This window comes from Chrysochloris asiatica, unplaced genomic scaffold (genome assembly GCF_000296735.1).
Source record: "Chrysochloris asiatica unplaced genomic scaffold, ChrAsi1.0 scaffold00050, whole genome shotgun sequence".
Classification (NCBI taxonomy): Eukaryota; Metazoa; Chordata; class Mammalia; order Afrosoricida; family Chrysochloridae; genus Chrysochloris; species Chrysochloris asiatica.
In genome coordinates, this window is record NW_006408568.1 from 1,454,717 (window position 1) to 1,469,055 (window position 14,339).

The 14,339-nt window shown below is 42.0% G+C and overlaps 1 protein-coding gene across 1 annotated transcript in view; it reads right to left on the minus strand.

Annotated features, from left to right (window-relative positions):
* Positions 1–9,027: 9,027 nt before the first annotated feature.
* CD9 (CD9 molecule) overlaps positions 9,028–14,339 on the minus strand; it is a 42,842-nt gene continuing 37,530 nt past the window's right edge. The window contains exons 4-8 of the mRNA XM_006862667.1: positions 13,994–14,068; positions 11,107–11,205; positions 10,865–10,954; positions 10,114–10,197; positions 9,028–9,135 (exon numbers count right to left, since the gene is read on the minus strand). Coding sequence (XP_006862729.1) covers positions 9,070–9,135; positions 10,114–10,197; positions 10,865–10,954; positions 11,107–11,205; positions 13,994–14,068 — 414 coding nt within the window. The 3' untranslated portion in view covers positions 9,028–9,069. The remainder of the gene's footprint in view (positions 9,136–10,113; positions 10,198–10,864; positions 10,955–11,106; positions 11,206–13,993; positions 14,069–14,339) is intronic.

The following is a 14,339-nucleotide window of genomic DNA, read 5'->3' on the forward strand; positions in this document are numbered from 1 at the left end:
CCAACTCCCACCCCCAATTTGGCTATAAAACATCTACCTAGGAGAAACTGCTGTTGGTCAGGGATCAGAATGGAAGGCTTCACATTTGTTAACTCATTTTAAAGTTAAAACAGCCATTAAGGCAGAGTGAGGTCTGGGAGGGTTCCCAAGACATATCTTCCATGTCCAAAAAAGGGGCATGGTATTTATTCTCTCATGTGCATTGATATGTCACCAACCAGGAAGCTCAACGGAGTTTCCATGTCCAGAGCCCTTGAAGTGGGCCTGATATATTTTAGTGCCTCCTTAAACGATGGTATGGTTTACCATAAACCTTAATCCAAGCCAATCATCCCACATGTTACTCTGACCTGCAACAACCTGCTGAGCAAGCCTGCCTCTTTATGGAAATTCATGAAAGCTGTTGCCACCCAGCAATGCTATGGTTAGAAGGCCCAAGAGTTGTGTAACTGGTTTTCAGAAGAATACATAGAAAATTTGCACTTGACACCCTGTGCCGGAATATTATAGCTATTGTTTGTTGTTGTTGTTAAGTGCCATCAAGTTGATTCCGACCCATAGTGACCCTCGGGTTTCCAAGGAGCAGCTGGTGAGCTTGAACCGCCGACCTTGCAGTTGCTCTTGTACCTGATGTTTAATTTGAAACTTCTATGTTACCATCCTGTTACATACATGCATACATAGTAACACTTTCAATTTTCAAAAGTGCTTTGCATGAAGAAACTGAGGCCCTAGGTCATGTTGGTTATATGTCAGACCTAATTTGAATGTAGGTATATCCCAGTGTCTGTGTTCTTTCTGTTAGAATAACGCTGCTTCTTTAGGCTTGCTTGAACTTTGTGGTACTGACAAGTCATTCCCTCTTATAATAGACAATACCAAAAACAAAACAAAAAAGCCCCCCAGAGGGAATATAAGCAAATACTGTTGAATGGTGATGCACGGAGGAGACGGTAATCATTGCAATGAAACAATGAGTGTAAAACCAATGTTCTCCCATGTAAACTACCACTCAATTCACAATAATAATAATAATAATAAAAAGACAATTATCCATGTGTCTCTCCAGTTCCCAGCCTACTACTTCAGGCAGCCCAAAGTATAAGTAGATCTATGGTTACCACTGTCTTTGCGGAGTATAACAGTCTAGAAAGTCAGCTCTGGCTCCTTGGAGGCCAACCAAAGGGCACTATGCCTTGCAAAGTAGTAGAGATTATACACTTGGATAAGATCTGATCCTGCCTGCATTCCCCCAGGGGAAGCAGATGGTTTGGAAAAATCCAATTTAAAAAGAAAGAAAAATGGAATTAGCTCTCCAGGGATCTGCTGGCCAAAGCTTGAGTGAGGACAATTACATTAGCTGCTCAGTCCTCACCAAGTCAATAAGAAGGGTGAGGGTGGGAGGAAGCTACCCTGCAGCCACTTTTTCCTGGGTGGGTTTAAATCCCTGTCTGAGGGGAGAGGGAAGAACTTAACTTCTTGTAAAGTGCTTAGACTCTGATGATCCCTGGTTTGAGGCTCAAGAACCTGCAATTGACTCTTCTGTTTGACTCTGTAAGGATGGTTCACAGACTCTCTCATTAACTACTCTTTCTTAAAGGGCCACAAGTATCATCTGAATACTGCTCTTGAAGTATGGTCACACTTAATTTAAGGAGAACACTCGTCAACACAAGCTGTGAGTGATTGATTGCTCAAAGAGCTGAAAGAGTCCTAGAAAACCACTGTAGGCTCCTTGAGGTGTAAAAGTATGGTGTGGGCCTCATCTAGGGTGTTGAGCCCAGGTAGGCCTTGAGCAGGTCACTAATTGAAGAAGGATCCTAGACGTTCTTTCTGTCAAATTGTCCAGCTTAACAGGTCATGGAGCATCCTGAAAACCTTGGCTCTCTTGGTCACAGTGATTGGACCAGGGACTGGTGTCCTGTCAAGGACTGTCAATAGAGCTGCTTATTGGGGGTACCAAAGGACTTGGACTTGGGGTGGGTGTCATGTGCAGAGATGGGATGAGCCTCCGTCGTCTGGGTCTTTGCTAGGCCCGTTGCACAACCCTAGCTAGAAAGAGCCATAAGTCAGAAGTCATGATGTGGCTGCTGGATATCCTTAAAACAAACCTCATCATTTAAGGGTCTGGGTACTCTCTTTTTTTGCATGTTAAAGAATGTAACAACTGTTCTGAGTGCGAAAATGCAACAATTTCAGAGATAAAACATTATTTTGAAGAATTTTTGGGTTGCCCATGAAAATATGAACAAGTCCTACTACTTTAACCTTTACTAGTTTTCCTTCACTTTGCTTCCCACCCTTACCCCATCCCAGGGTTGAGTCAGAATTGACTGGATAGCAATGGATTTTGCCCCCTACAACAACAACCCCTTAATGTTGGTGGTTCAAGGTCACCAGCTGCTCCTTGGAAACCCTATACAGGGTCGCTATGGGTTGGAATCGACTCGACAGCACTTGACAACAACAACAACCCCTTAATGAATACAAACAGGGAGAAAGCTGGTTTCTTGGATATTGCTTGCAAACCTATATTTCCTAAGATCTTAGAGATGGAAGGGATGTAGATGCTTCTCAACTCCTCATCAGGACTGGGATTGACACCATAGCAGCTTCAGGCTTCCCTAGAGCCCCCTTCATGTTCTAAGGTTCACTCGTTCTGGGAGAAGAGTTAAAAGCTTGACTATGAGCTGAAAGATTGGTAGTTTGAACCCACCAGAGGCCTCAGAAGGTAGACCTGGAGACTTGCTTTTATAAGGTCATCTTTTGGTAACCCCATAAAGCACAGTTCTATTTTGCACACAAAGGGTTGCTACGAGTCAAATCACTCCTCGGCAACAAGTAATTTCTGGGAGCTTCTCTGTTAGATAGTCTCAGTTTTAAGGAGTCTTCCTTGTACTAAGGCAAAATCTGTTCTCAGTAAGACTTTTATTCTGGCCTCTGTTAAAGTGCAGTCGAGTCGGTTCCAACTCATAGCGATGCTGTATAGGGTTTCAGATGAACTGTTGGTAGGTTTGAACCACCGACCTTGTGGTAGCAGTCCAGTGCTTATCCTTCAGTGCCATACCAGGACACCATATACCCCTGCCCTGGTCCTTCTTAGATATTTGAAAACAGAGATTGCTTTCGCCTTCTGGGTTAGAATCCTATTCTTTCACTCTTCTCAAAGATGATGGTTTTTCAGTCCCTTCCCAGTAAGGCAGATTTGCCCCTTTGGTCTCTTCAGTTTGTCATCACACTCACCTGGGGTCTGACCACCACAGCTGTGGTTGTATTGTCTACATATGAACATTCACCACTCAATGCAGCCAAGGCAGCCTCATCTCTCAATTTTGACTTGTTAAGTTTGTGGTAAGCTAAAATTCCTGGTCTTTTTTCAAATGAAATTGCTCTAGCCTGTATTATATAATAGATTCTTCTAAATAAAAGATGTTCTATTATGTTCCTGTGAAATTTCCTCCTGTGTTAATCCTAGAAAGCAGCACCGTGTGACACATGCAATCAGAATTTAGAGAAAGACAGACATGAACTCAAATTTGTGTCCATCATATTAAAGGTATGATTTGTGGGCAAATATTTAACTGCTCTGAACCTCAAGTTCTGCAACTGTAAAGTGGAATAGCACACTCATGACCCACTTGTCTTTTTCACACCCTCATTATGTTGTTAGTGCTGTTGAGTTGGTTCCAACTCATAGCGATCCTGTGTAGGGTTTCCAAGGTTCAAACCAAACTTGCAGTCCAGTGCTTATCCTACAGTGTCACAATTCTTATGTATTCTCAACCTCTTTTAAGCTACAAGTGGCTATGTGTTAGCTTTATCTGGTCAATGATGCACAGATGAGTCTTCTGGAACTTTCTGGTGAGACTTCAATGAAATAAATTGGCACAGCAGGTGTGGCTAGCACTTGCCCTTCACCTTTACCTCATGCTATAAATGCAGATGAAAGACCTGGGTCTGCAGCAGCTATCTTGTGATCATGGGAGATAAACCATGAGTTTTACAGATAGCATTCCTGACAGTGCAGAGATGCTGAATTAACACTTCTGGCTGCCTCTAGACAGTATTGCTATTGTTAGTGTGATTGAGTTAATTTTTGACTCATATTGATCCCACAGAGTAGAAGTGCCTCTTTAGGGTTTTCTAAGCTGTAATCTTCATGTGATCCAATAGACAGATTTTTCTCCTAAGGAGCTGCTGGTTAAATTCAAACCACCAACCTTTTGGTTAGCAGTTGAGTGCCTGACTGCTGTGCCAACATGGTTCCTTATTGTTTATTATCTGAGGAGAAAGACCATATTATTTAACCAGCCAAATACCTGTTTAACTGATTCAATTAACTTGAAGTGTTGTGGTAAAGTCAGGGACTAAACATGAATTGGCTGGTTTAATTTACTTATTATTCGTTTCCTGTTCTCATACATCTTTCAGTTACAGATTATTATTCTAGTCTCTGAGATCTCTTTGAACTATAATTCTGTTACCCACATTACTGGATGTCCCTCAGAGTTTTGTGAAACTTGTGGTAGCGGTTATGTGCCGTGGTATTGCTTCCAACTCATAGCAACCCTGTATAGGGTTTCCAAGGAGCAGTTAATGGGTTTGAACTACAGAACTTGTGGTTAGCAGTCCAGTGCTGATCCTACAGCAAAGCAGAGTCTCACAGCCCACTAATAGAGACCTCTCTCTATTTCTGGGGATACTCGCCCGGCTACGGATATACCTGAATGAGCTATAATTCCACCCTTATGTTTCTATCTTGTACTCAAGTAGCTCATCAGATGTCCCCAGACTTTCAGTGAAATAAAAATTCATTGTTACCCCTGGAGCATCCTAATGCACTAGTTTAGCCCCCTCTCCCTGCTCTTCCCCTTTCCCCCATTCCCATAGGAAATGACAGCATCACAGAATAAGTACTGGGGTAAATGTAGACTCTGGGATCTACCCCTGTTTCTTGACTCTATTCTAGAAGACACAGGATGTCTTCTAGACATCCTGTGAGATGGCATCTTGTGAGGAGGGCATGGGGAGTGACCAGATTTTAAAGCACTTCCAGTCCTTGAACTGTGTAACAACTTTTTACTATACAGTTGTTCCTATTCATATTCTATTCATTTTAAACAGTTGATCCAAGAGGCCAACGTGTCCAGCTGCTTGTTCCTCTTATGCTTAAAGAGACTTTTCTGGACCCACAGCTATTGTTTTCAGATTTTGCCTTTCTGTGACCCCAAATCTCCTAAAGGCCTTTGCTTCCAAAGTCTTTCAGGTCCTGAGAGCTGCAAGCCCTATTGGTGCTCCTTTAACTGCCGAGCTACCCTGGAACCTACACAGCAGGTCAGAGAAGCTGGTTCATCCTGGTTGAGGACAGTGTGGATGAGCTGGCTCCTTTTGGGGCAACTGCCAGCTCTCAATGATCCCTCCTCTTCTGGAACTGGGCCCAGTGCACAGGATAAGAGAGTTACTATGAGTACCTCCCCCACCTCCATTTTAGCTGTCTGTTGATTGATTGTACGGGGTAGATATTTGACTGCAACTGGGTCAGACATTTCTCCTATAACTTCAAATAAACCTGGGAGCTAATTAGGGGCAATTTTTTATTTATTTTTATTTTTTAACCATCCCATGCATACTGAGTTGCAAGGAAATTTAGTCTCTTTGGAAAGCAAAAAATAGCATGAGGGAAATGAAGACTTGCAGGAATTTTTAGTTCCAGAAGCTTCCCAAGGCTCTGCTGTGTTTTCATTCTTGAGTTTCATATGATAGCATCTGTGTTCTTACTAATTTCCTCACTTTTCTATGTAGCCTAAATTAGTCTGTTATTTACGACAGAGTAAAAGAGTAACAATAAGGTGTTGGTGTATTTGCAGTGGCCATCTGTTTCTCATACAACCAACTCCACACACTTTTCAGTGAAGCAGCAGAATGGAAAATGTGCACGTGGCCAGGCTTTCCCCAGAGGGTGCTTTACCACAAGCATGGAAGGAACTAGATTTAGGAATCCCGATGTCATGACTTAATTGATTTACTTTTTAAAAAATGTTTAAGTTTTTATTGTGAATTGTGTGATAGTTAACATGGGAGAACATTAGCTTTACATTCATTCTATCGCATATTGTTTCATTGCCATGCTTACAATTCCTTCCATGCATCATCAAACAACCAAAGGGTATACCCTGCAAGCCTGCCCCTCAGTTGTCAGCACACAGCCCCTCTCCTTACCTGAGTCTAGAGTCCCCAGTTACTCCATCTCTCCACGTCATAGTCTATTTACTCATATCCATCATTTTGCAAGGGTAATTAAAAAAAGAATTTTTGTTAAACAAAAATATCAGGATGTGAAGTTACTGATTCTTGACATATTCTCCATCTAGGTCTACAGATGTCCACTTCCATATAGTGTTTCCATCTCTTTTACCCTTCCTTGAAGAAGTCTGTGCTTTTCAATTTAAACAATGTCAAAATGGCAGTTTTGACATCCTCAAAGGACTCAAATTGTGTTCCTTTAAAAATTGCTTTGAGTTTGGGGGACAAAAAGAAGTCTGAAGGGGCAAGATCAGGGCTGTAGGGTGGATGGTTAAGGTTTCCCAACAAACTTCTCACAGGATCAAGGTAGCCCTGGCTACCTTTGAATGAGCAGGTGCATTGTCATGATGGAAAAATGTCTTGGTGTGACTTTCCTGGCCTTTTTTTAAAAAACAATGCTGTTTTCCATTTTCTTAAAATTTATTCCTAATAAGCCTCCATGATCATCCTGTGTCCTTTGAGAAAACATATCAAGATTAACCCACTGGGAATCCCCAAACCAGTTGCCATAACCTTCTGAACTGATCTCTCTGACTTGAATCCAAATGGCTCAGCAGATCCCCAAAGAAACCACTGCTTTAATTGCACTTATTCTTTTTTTAATTTTGAAGGCACCTTAATGAGGTAAGACAAATGTGTTGCTGAGATAACTTGTCTGCAGCCATCCACTGACTGCAAAGACATGCTTAAACAAGTTTTGTTTGGACTAAACCTGTGTGCATAAATGGATGGAACCCTAGTAGCAATACTTTTTGACTTACCCTTGCATATTGAATATTTGGCCTGTAATTTCTACAACTGAAACAGTAATCAGTCCTCAAATGCTCAAATTAAACACTGAATTTAGATTGGAAGGATACATGGATAAAGAATAGCGACGAGATTCAAGTGCCTAATTAGCCTGCCTGACTTTCTAATGTATTGGCATTCAGGGCCCTTTTGATCTTCTTTTTAAATGTTATGGAAGAATTCAAATTGAATCAAAAATTGGGAAATACAAATAGGCTTCTTATGACCTTCTATGTTTGCTCTCAGTGTTTACCTCACTGTCTCAATTACCTGCTTTACTCTCTGCACGGCTCACTAGATTATAGACTTTGGAAGCAATGGTGACTTCACAATCTACAGGGCTCAGCTGAACTAGACTTCCCAGAATTCCCTTCTCTGTGTGTTTCCAGTTAGGGGTGAAACACAAGGAGTTTCTTGCAGGCGGCCTGGAGGGTGATAACTAAGCAGCAGTCATTTTGTAACTCAACAAATTATTGCATATCTATCTCAGCTTCTCCAACTTTGGAGCTGGGTGAGTTTAGCTCCATTATGAAGAGTTCAGTCTCTGCAGGACCCACACGCCTAGGCCAAGCATGGATCTGTCTGACCTCATAAGCTCGAGGTTCTTGCTCCCCACAGCTTTATATCCACCTTTCCTTCTGACAGCCTGTCTGGTAGGCTTCAAGCTCCAGCATCAGGCACAAAGATGATACACAATACTACAAAGACTGCTTTCTAGAAGGCTCCAATAATTATCAGGAGTTCTGGTGTGGTACCACACAATAAGTACTCCACCTCAAGGTTGGTTTGAACTGCAAGGTTGGTGGTTCAGACTCACCACTCACTCCTCAGAAACCCTATACAGGGTCACTATGAATCTGGACTGACTCAACAGCTCTTAACAGCAAGAAGAATGATTATAAAGTCAAATCTCTTCATATAGATCTATGTCTTGGTGGTTCTGCTTCTGACTAAACCTGATGACTACACATACATTTATTCATTCAACCAACAAATACTAACTGAGCATCTACTGTGTACCTGACACTACGTTCTAGATGCTGGGAATATAGCAGCAAGTACAACAAAGTGCTGCCTTCAAGGAGCTCCTGAATATTGTTATATTTCCAAGATATAACTCACTGCTGAATGAAAGTATCCAGAGAGTAGGTTCCACTTTTGTCTCTTCTGTTAACAACTGTGTGTCTTTAGATCAATCCCTGAAATTGCTCCATGTGTTTCAATGTCTTCAACAGAAAATTAGGTGAGACCCACTTCCTAAACTCTCTCTCACACGTAAAGGAAGTGTTAAAGAAAATAGCAGTGGAGATACAGTTGAAACTAAATAACTCTAAGCGAAAATAAAGCAAAGTATCATTCCTTGAGATGGTCCTGGCTTCTCCATTCTCTTATATCCGCTTCCTGAGAACCAACAGTGGCAGGAAAATTCATGCCACATTCTCTATGGATCATCTACATGTGTATAAAAAGATTTAAGCCACTAAGAAAATAGCAAGATTTTCCTATTAGTATATATAAGATTGAAGGCATTTCAAAAAACAAACAACAGTCTAGGATACTGTCATAATCCTTTATTATGTATCAAATTGTCTTCAACTTAAGTTATAACCTGATTAAATGTGATAGACATTTTTATCTATTTAATGGCAAAAAAAACCAGTCTCTGTATGTACAATATCTTTTGTCTAGAGTCTAGCATATATAGTACCTTTCATTGCAGGATTTCTGCTTAACATAACAAGCAAAAACAAACAATAATAAAAAAATAGAAACAAATAAACAGAAAAAAAAAAAAAAAGCCAAACCAAACCCCAAAGTTCCTCAACTACAAACACCAATTTCAAATAAAGCACTAAAAAGACAAATATGGAATAGTTTTTGTTTAGAAATGCAGAATCAATACTAAAGTTAGTGGGAAAAAAAAAAATCTGAAACTCTGCAAGGGCAAATTTTCCTGCTCAGGGGTGCAAGCTGACTCTAGACCATCTCGCGGCTCCTGCGGATAGCACAGCACAGGATCATGCTGAAGATCATGCCAAATATCTGGAAGACAGGAAGGCACATGAGGAATAGGGTGACTTTGTCTGATGGAACAGACACAAGCTAGTCAGGCTAAGACTAAAGACAACAAGGAGAATGGTATCCATGAAGCCAAATGAGTTAAAGGGCACTGAACAGGAGAGATGTAGGCTGGATAATGCTAAGCGTGGCTGGACTTGTGGGATTTGGAGTCAGCAGTTAGTTGCTGTTGGAAGCTGCACAAACAGCTTCCCTAGAGAACTTTCAGGGTGAGACAAATAGGCCCAGAGCTAAATTTAATGCTCCAATTTCAGACACTCTAGTAGTCCATACTTCTGCTTCCATTTTGAGTGTGTGTGTTTTATATTCTACTTTAAGGGGTGTTGTTATGTCTTTTACTGAAAGTTGCTTCAAGCTATTTGTTGGATTCAGATATGGGTATAAACAACCAATAAAAGAGGTTATTTCTCTCTTTTTTTTTCAGGCAATCTCACCAGAGGTAGAGGAAAGATAGTGATGATTCTAGGGTTTCTGGGAAGCCAGGCTGTCTCACTTGAGGACTGTGTCCCTTACACATTTGTCATCACTCTATCATGGAGACGGAGGGTGACAATGGGGAACCTGACTGGCCCTGGATGGTTCCTAGAGGCTGGTTATAGCAAGAGAGTAACCTGAACAAGGAGAAAATATACTGAAGATCTCCCCAGATTAACAAGTCTGGTGGTCTACCTCCTTGCTACTCTGGTATCATCTCACCTTAAGGATTCTGAAGCATACTGGAGGTTCAGATCTCAGACACTTCACTAATGAACTGAGAGACTTGGATTGACTTACTAAACCTCCCTCTCCATTCCTAGTTTGTAGAATGAGAATACTTATTGTATTTTGTAGAGATAGTAAGGATTCAATCAGGTGATTGGTGTACTGCACACAGAAACAGTGCCAGGCACAAAGCATGTGCTTAGTGTACACTGTTCCCTCCTTGGGCCTCCCAGCTCTTACCATCACCACGGCAATCCCGATGCCCACTGCGCCAATAATATGGAATTTGCTGTTGAAGACCTCTTTGATGGCCTCAGGGCAGGGCTTAAGGGAGGCAAAGGAAGAGCTCATTATATACAATCCCAGTTCAAGGTGCAAGCCCACTCTCCCACAGAGAATACTGGTGGTCCAAGGGAATGAGTGGGACAAGAGGCAGGGAGAAGAGATGCTCTGGCTGGTGTACAGAAAGGGAACCCAAGAGAGAAATGAGAGGCTGGATTTCTAAAACTTGAGCAAGAATTCAAGGAGTGAAGAGGGCTAAGCCCCTGCTGTGGGTTCTATTTATGATTTGGTTGTAGGGTCACTTTTCATTGTTCTAGAGGCTTAGGACTAGCTATACAATCAGCAGTCATTTACAAAGCTGAGAAAGCAGTGTCAAGTCATCCCAGGAGCCAGGACTTAGAGCAGACAGGTCCTCACTAGTTGGAGAGTTGGGGACCAGAAGGTGGGTAGCAGTGGGAAATGCCAAGTGTCAAAGTGAGGCTGACAGCTAGAATGCTTTCTTTTTCTCCAAAGTCTGGCTTTGTTTCACTACCCTGGAGGAGACAGAGGCCCCAGGGCCAGAAAGAAATGAGGTGGCAACTCTGGGGCTCTTTGACAGGTGGGAGTGGTCTCTAAGGAGTGCCTGGACCCCTGCCCTTCTGATAGGAGATAGCTGATTTCCTGTCCACCTTCACAGGCAGGAATATAAGAGTCTTGTTCTTAAGTTTACCTTTATTGTGATGGTTGCGATCAATTCCTTTTTGGGGCAAATATCTGAGATGAATTGTTCCAAACCCCCAGCCATACCACAGCAGTCCAACTGCAGAAGGAGGGGCGGGGATCAGGGTGAGAAAAACAAAACAAAACAAAATTATTAAAAACAGGTCTGTTGTAGCAGGTACCCTGTGTGCAGGTCTATTCTAAAGATAGGTCTGAAGAAAGGTTGGGATTTTTGTAGACTAGATAACATACCGCATAATGGATGGCTTTCAGTGTTTCCCGTTGGGGCTCATCCTTTGATTTCAGCTTTTCGTAGGTGTCCTGGTAAAATTTCTGAATTTCTTTAATCACCTACAATGGGCAGAGGAAGAGTATCAGAGACCATTTTTTCATATACTTCGTAATGAACAGACGCCATCTGTTCTACGTTGTTCACTCTCTTCAACGTCTGGGCTCAGAGGAAATTTCAGCTACTGGGAAGACTGAAGTCACCAGTTCTATCATTCTTAGTGCCTCTGCGCCATCTCCCACTTCTTTTTCTTTGGACTCGATCCTCTCTCATACCCTCTAGGAACTGGCTCTAGCAGTCTTCCTTTTTTTCTTGCACGTTTGGTCAGTCCCTTCAGTTCCACTTCACTCCTTTCCTTCTACCTAACAACAAATGGAATCTACTCTACAGAAAGAATTTGCTCCTCAGCTATTTCCTCAGACTTCCACTAAATTTTATTTTAAAATTGCATTTTCAGTGCATGCTTACATAGAAAATTAAGTTCCCAATTACCCGTAACTACACAAATTGCACAGAGACACTGGTCACAATGTGCTGACATGAATTCCCTCTGGATGCTTCCCTTCCAGTAATCTTGTTCCCCATTCCATTACCCTGCCTGCCATCTTTGTTTTAGAGTAACTGTTGAGCATTTGGTCTCACAAGATACATTGTTAAAGGTACACAGTACTCACGGGTCATGTTCTTTATTTTATGAATCAATCTGTTAATTAGCTAAAAAAAAAAAAAAGTGACCTCATAGGGTAATGGTTCAAAGTTCATGAAATATCTCAGGAAAATGGTCTTGAGGAGTCCTCTAGTCCCAACTAGTAAGTCTGGACTTTAAAAGAATGAGTTCTGTTGCACATTTTTCTTGCATTTTATTTTTGTTGTTATTAAGTGCTGTTGAGTTGGCGGCAATTAACAATAACAATGATGTTTTCGTGGTAGCTGCAGCTTTTAATGCTTAGATTATTAAATCATTAAACAAAACAGAAAAACTAGGATCCCTGCATCCAGCATGTCTCCTCCTTCCCTCCCCACCCCACTCCTGTTACACATGACTAAATGACCCTTTCTAAAACTCTGCCCTGTCACAGCCCATAGTGGCTTAACTCTTCAGCGGCTCCCTGTGGAAGTCCAAACTCACAGAGACCCTGTATAGGGTTTGAAGGAACGGCTAATGGGTTTGAACTACCCACCTGTGGCTCCAATTAACCTTGTAGGCTAGTGCATTATCCTGCAGTGCTACACCATTAGGATTCATTGTGGCACTGGTCAGAAGAGTCATTAGTGATAGCTGGGCACCATCTAGTTCTTCTGGTTTGAAGACAGATGAGGCTATCTGGTTCATGTAGACTGTTAGTCCAGTATACTAGTTTCTTCACTAAGTCTTTTGTTTCCTCCTTTTAACTTTGCACTTAGAAGCTGTACACTATTTGACAAATTACTAAACCTCTTTATAGATCAGTTGCTACACAGGTAGGAGGGTGATTATAACAATCTCTATCTCTGTAAATTATTGCTGAGATTAAACAAGATATTGCACAGTAAGTTTTTAGTATATTGCTCTGTGTTAACTGTAAATTTGGAATCAAAGTGAATTATTAGTTGCAATTATTATCCTCTTGCATTTAAGTGCATTCCCAGTTGAATGCATGGCTGTTCCCTTGACCTCTATAGCCTATTAATTGATCAACATCCAGCAATTTCCCTTTAATATCTTTTGAAATGATCCCTTCCTGTCCTGGGGTGGTACTGTAGGCTAAGCGTGGGACTGCAAGGTCAGTTTGAACCACAAGGTCGGCAGTTCAAACCCTTCAGCCACTCATCAAAAAAGACTCAAGTGCCAAACTAGCCTGCCTGACTTTCTAATGTATTGGCATTCAGGGCCCTTTTGATCTTCTTTTTAAATGTTATAGAAGAATTCAAATTGAATCAAAAATTGGGAAATACAAATAGGCTTCTTATGACCTTCTATGTCTCCTCTCAGTGTTTACCTCACTGTCTCAATTACCTGCTTTACTCTCTGCATGGTTCACTATATAGACATTGGAGGCAGTGGTGACTTCACAATCTACTTGGCTCAGCTGAACTAGTTTCCCAGAATTCCCTTCTTTGTGTGTTTCCAGTTAGGGGTGAAACACAAGGAGTTTCTTGTGGGCGGCCTGGAGGGTGATAACTAAGCAGCAGATGTTTTGTAACTCAACCTGCATCCAGCATGTCTCCTTCCCTCCCCGGCCCACTCCTGTTACACATGACTAGATGACCCTTCCTAAAACTCTGCCCTATCACACCCATAGTGGCTTACAACTCTTCAGCGTTTCCCTGTGGAAGCCCAAACTCAGGCATACCGTCAGACCTTTCCTTTGCCTGCAAGTCCTTTCCACCAATTCTCCTCCTGAAATCCTATCTCTTATTCCCGGTCTAGGCCAATGCTCACTTCTTCATGAAGCCATAAGAGATCCTCCTGCCTCGGCCTTTTCAAACCCCATGGTACTATTGGATGCAAATCTCTTCTATGACATTTTTTCAGATGCATATCTTCCTTCCATGCTAAAAGTGCACATGTGCGCACACACACCTTCATAGACCCAACCAATAGTTCCTGAATCTCTACTATGTTCTAGGCACCATTTAGAGAACTAGATACGCAGTAATTGACCTAATGACCACACAGAGTGGTAAATGCACACATTCCCTGCCTTTCAGAAGCACATACTCTGATGGCATGTGGGAATGTGGCAAACAAGAGGCATGTATGAGGTTTGAGAGTCAACCACAATGACCAGTGTGACCATCCTTCCACCCTCATCATCTCTCCACCCCCAAATCATTGCTGGACCCAAAAGACAAGTGGAATTAACGTACCTCATCTTTGTGGGAATATCCCCAGATGGCTGCAGCTATTTCAAGGGCAAATATCACCAAGAGGAAGCAAAAGAACTAGAAGGCAAAGAGAAAACAAGAGTGAGGGAAAATCCCAGCCCATCAACTGGAAAGTCAGGACCCAGGATCTCAAAGGCGTGGAGTGAGGGGGAGAGTGCTGTTCAGCCAAATGGTATTTTGGAATAGGAGGAATGGCACAAAGGAACAAGCCAGAAGGGACAAGGAAAACTTACAAATCAAGAAGGGTTAAGCCAAGGCAAGAAAAGTGAAAGTTACAGTAAGAAGGGGTACCTATTCATGGACACACACAGCCAAGCCCCCAAACTGG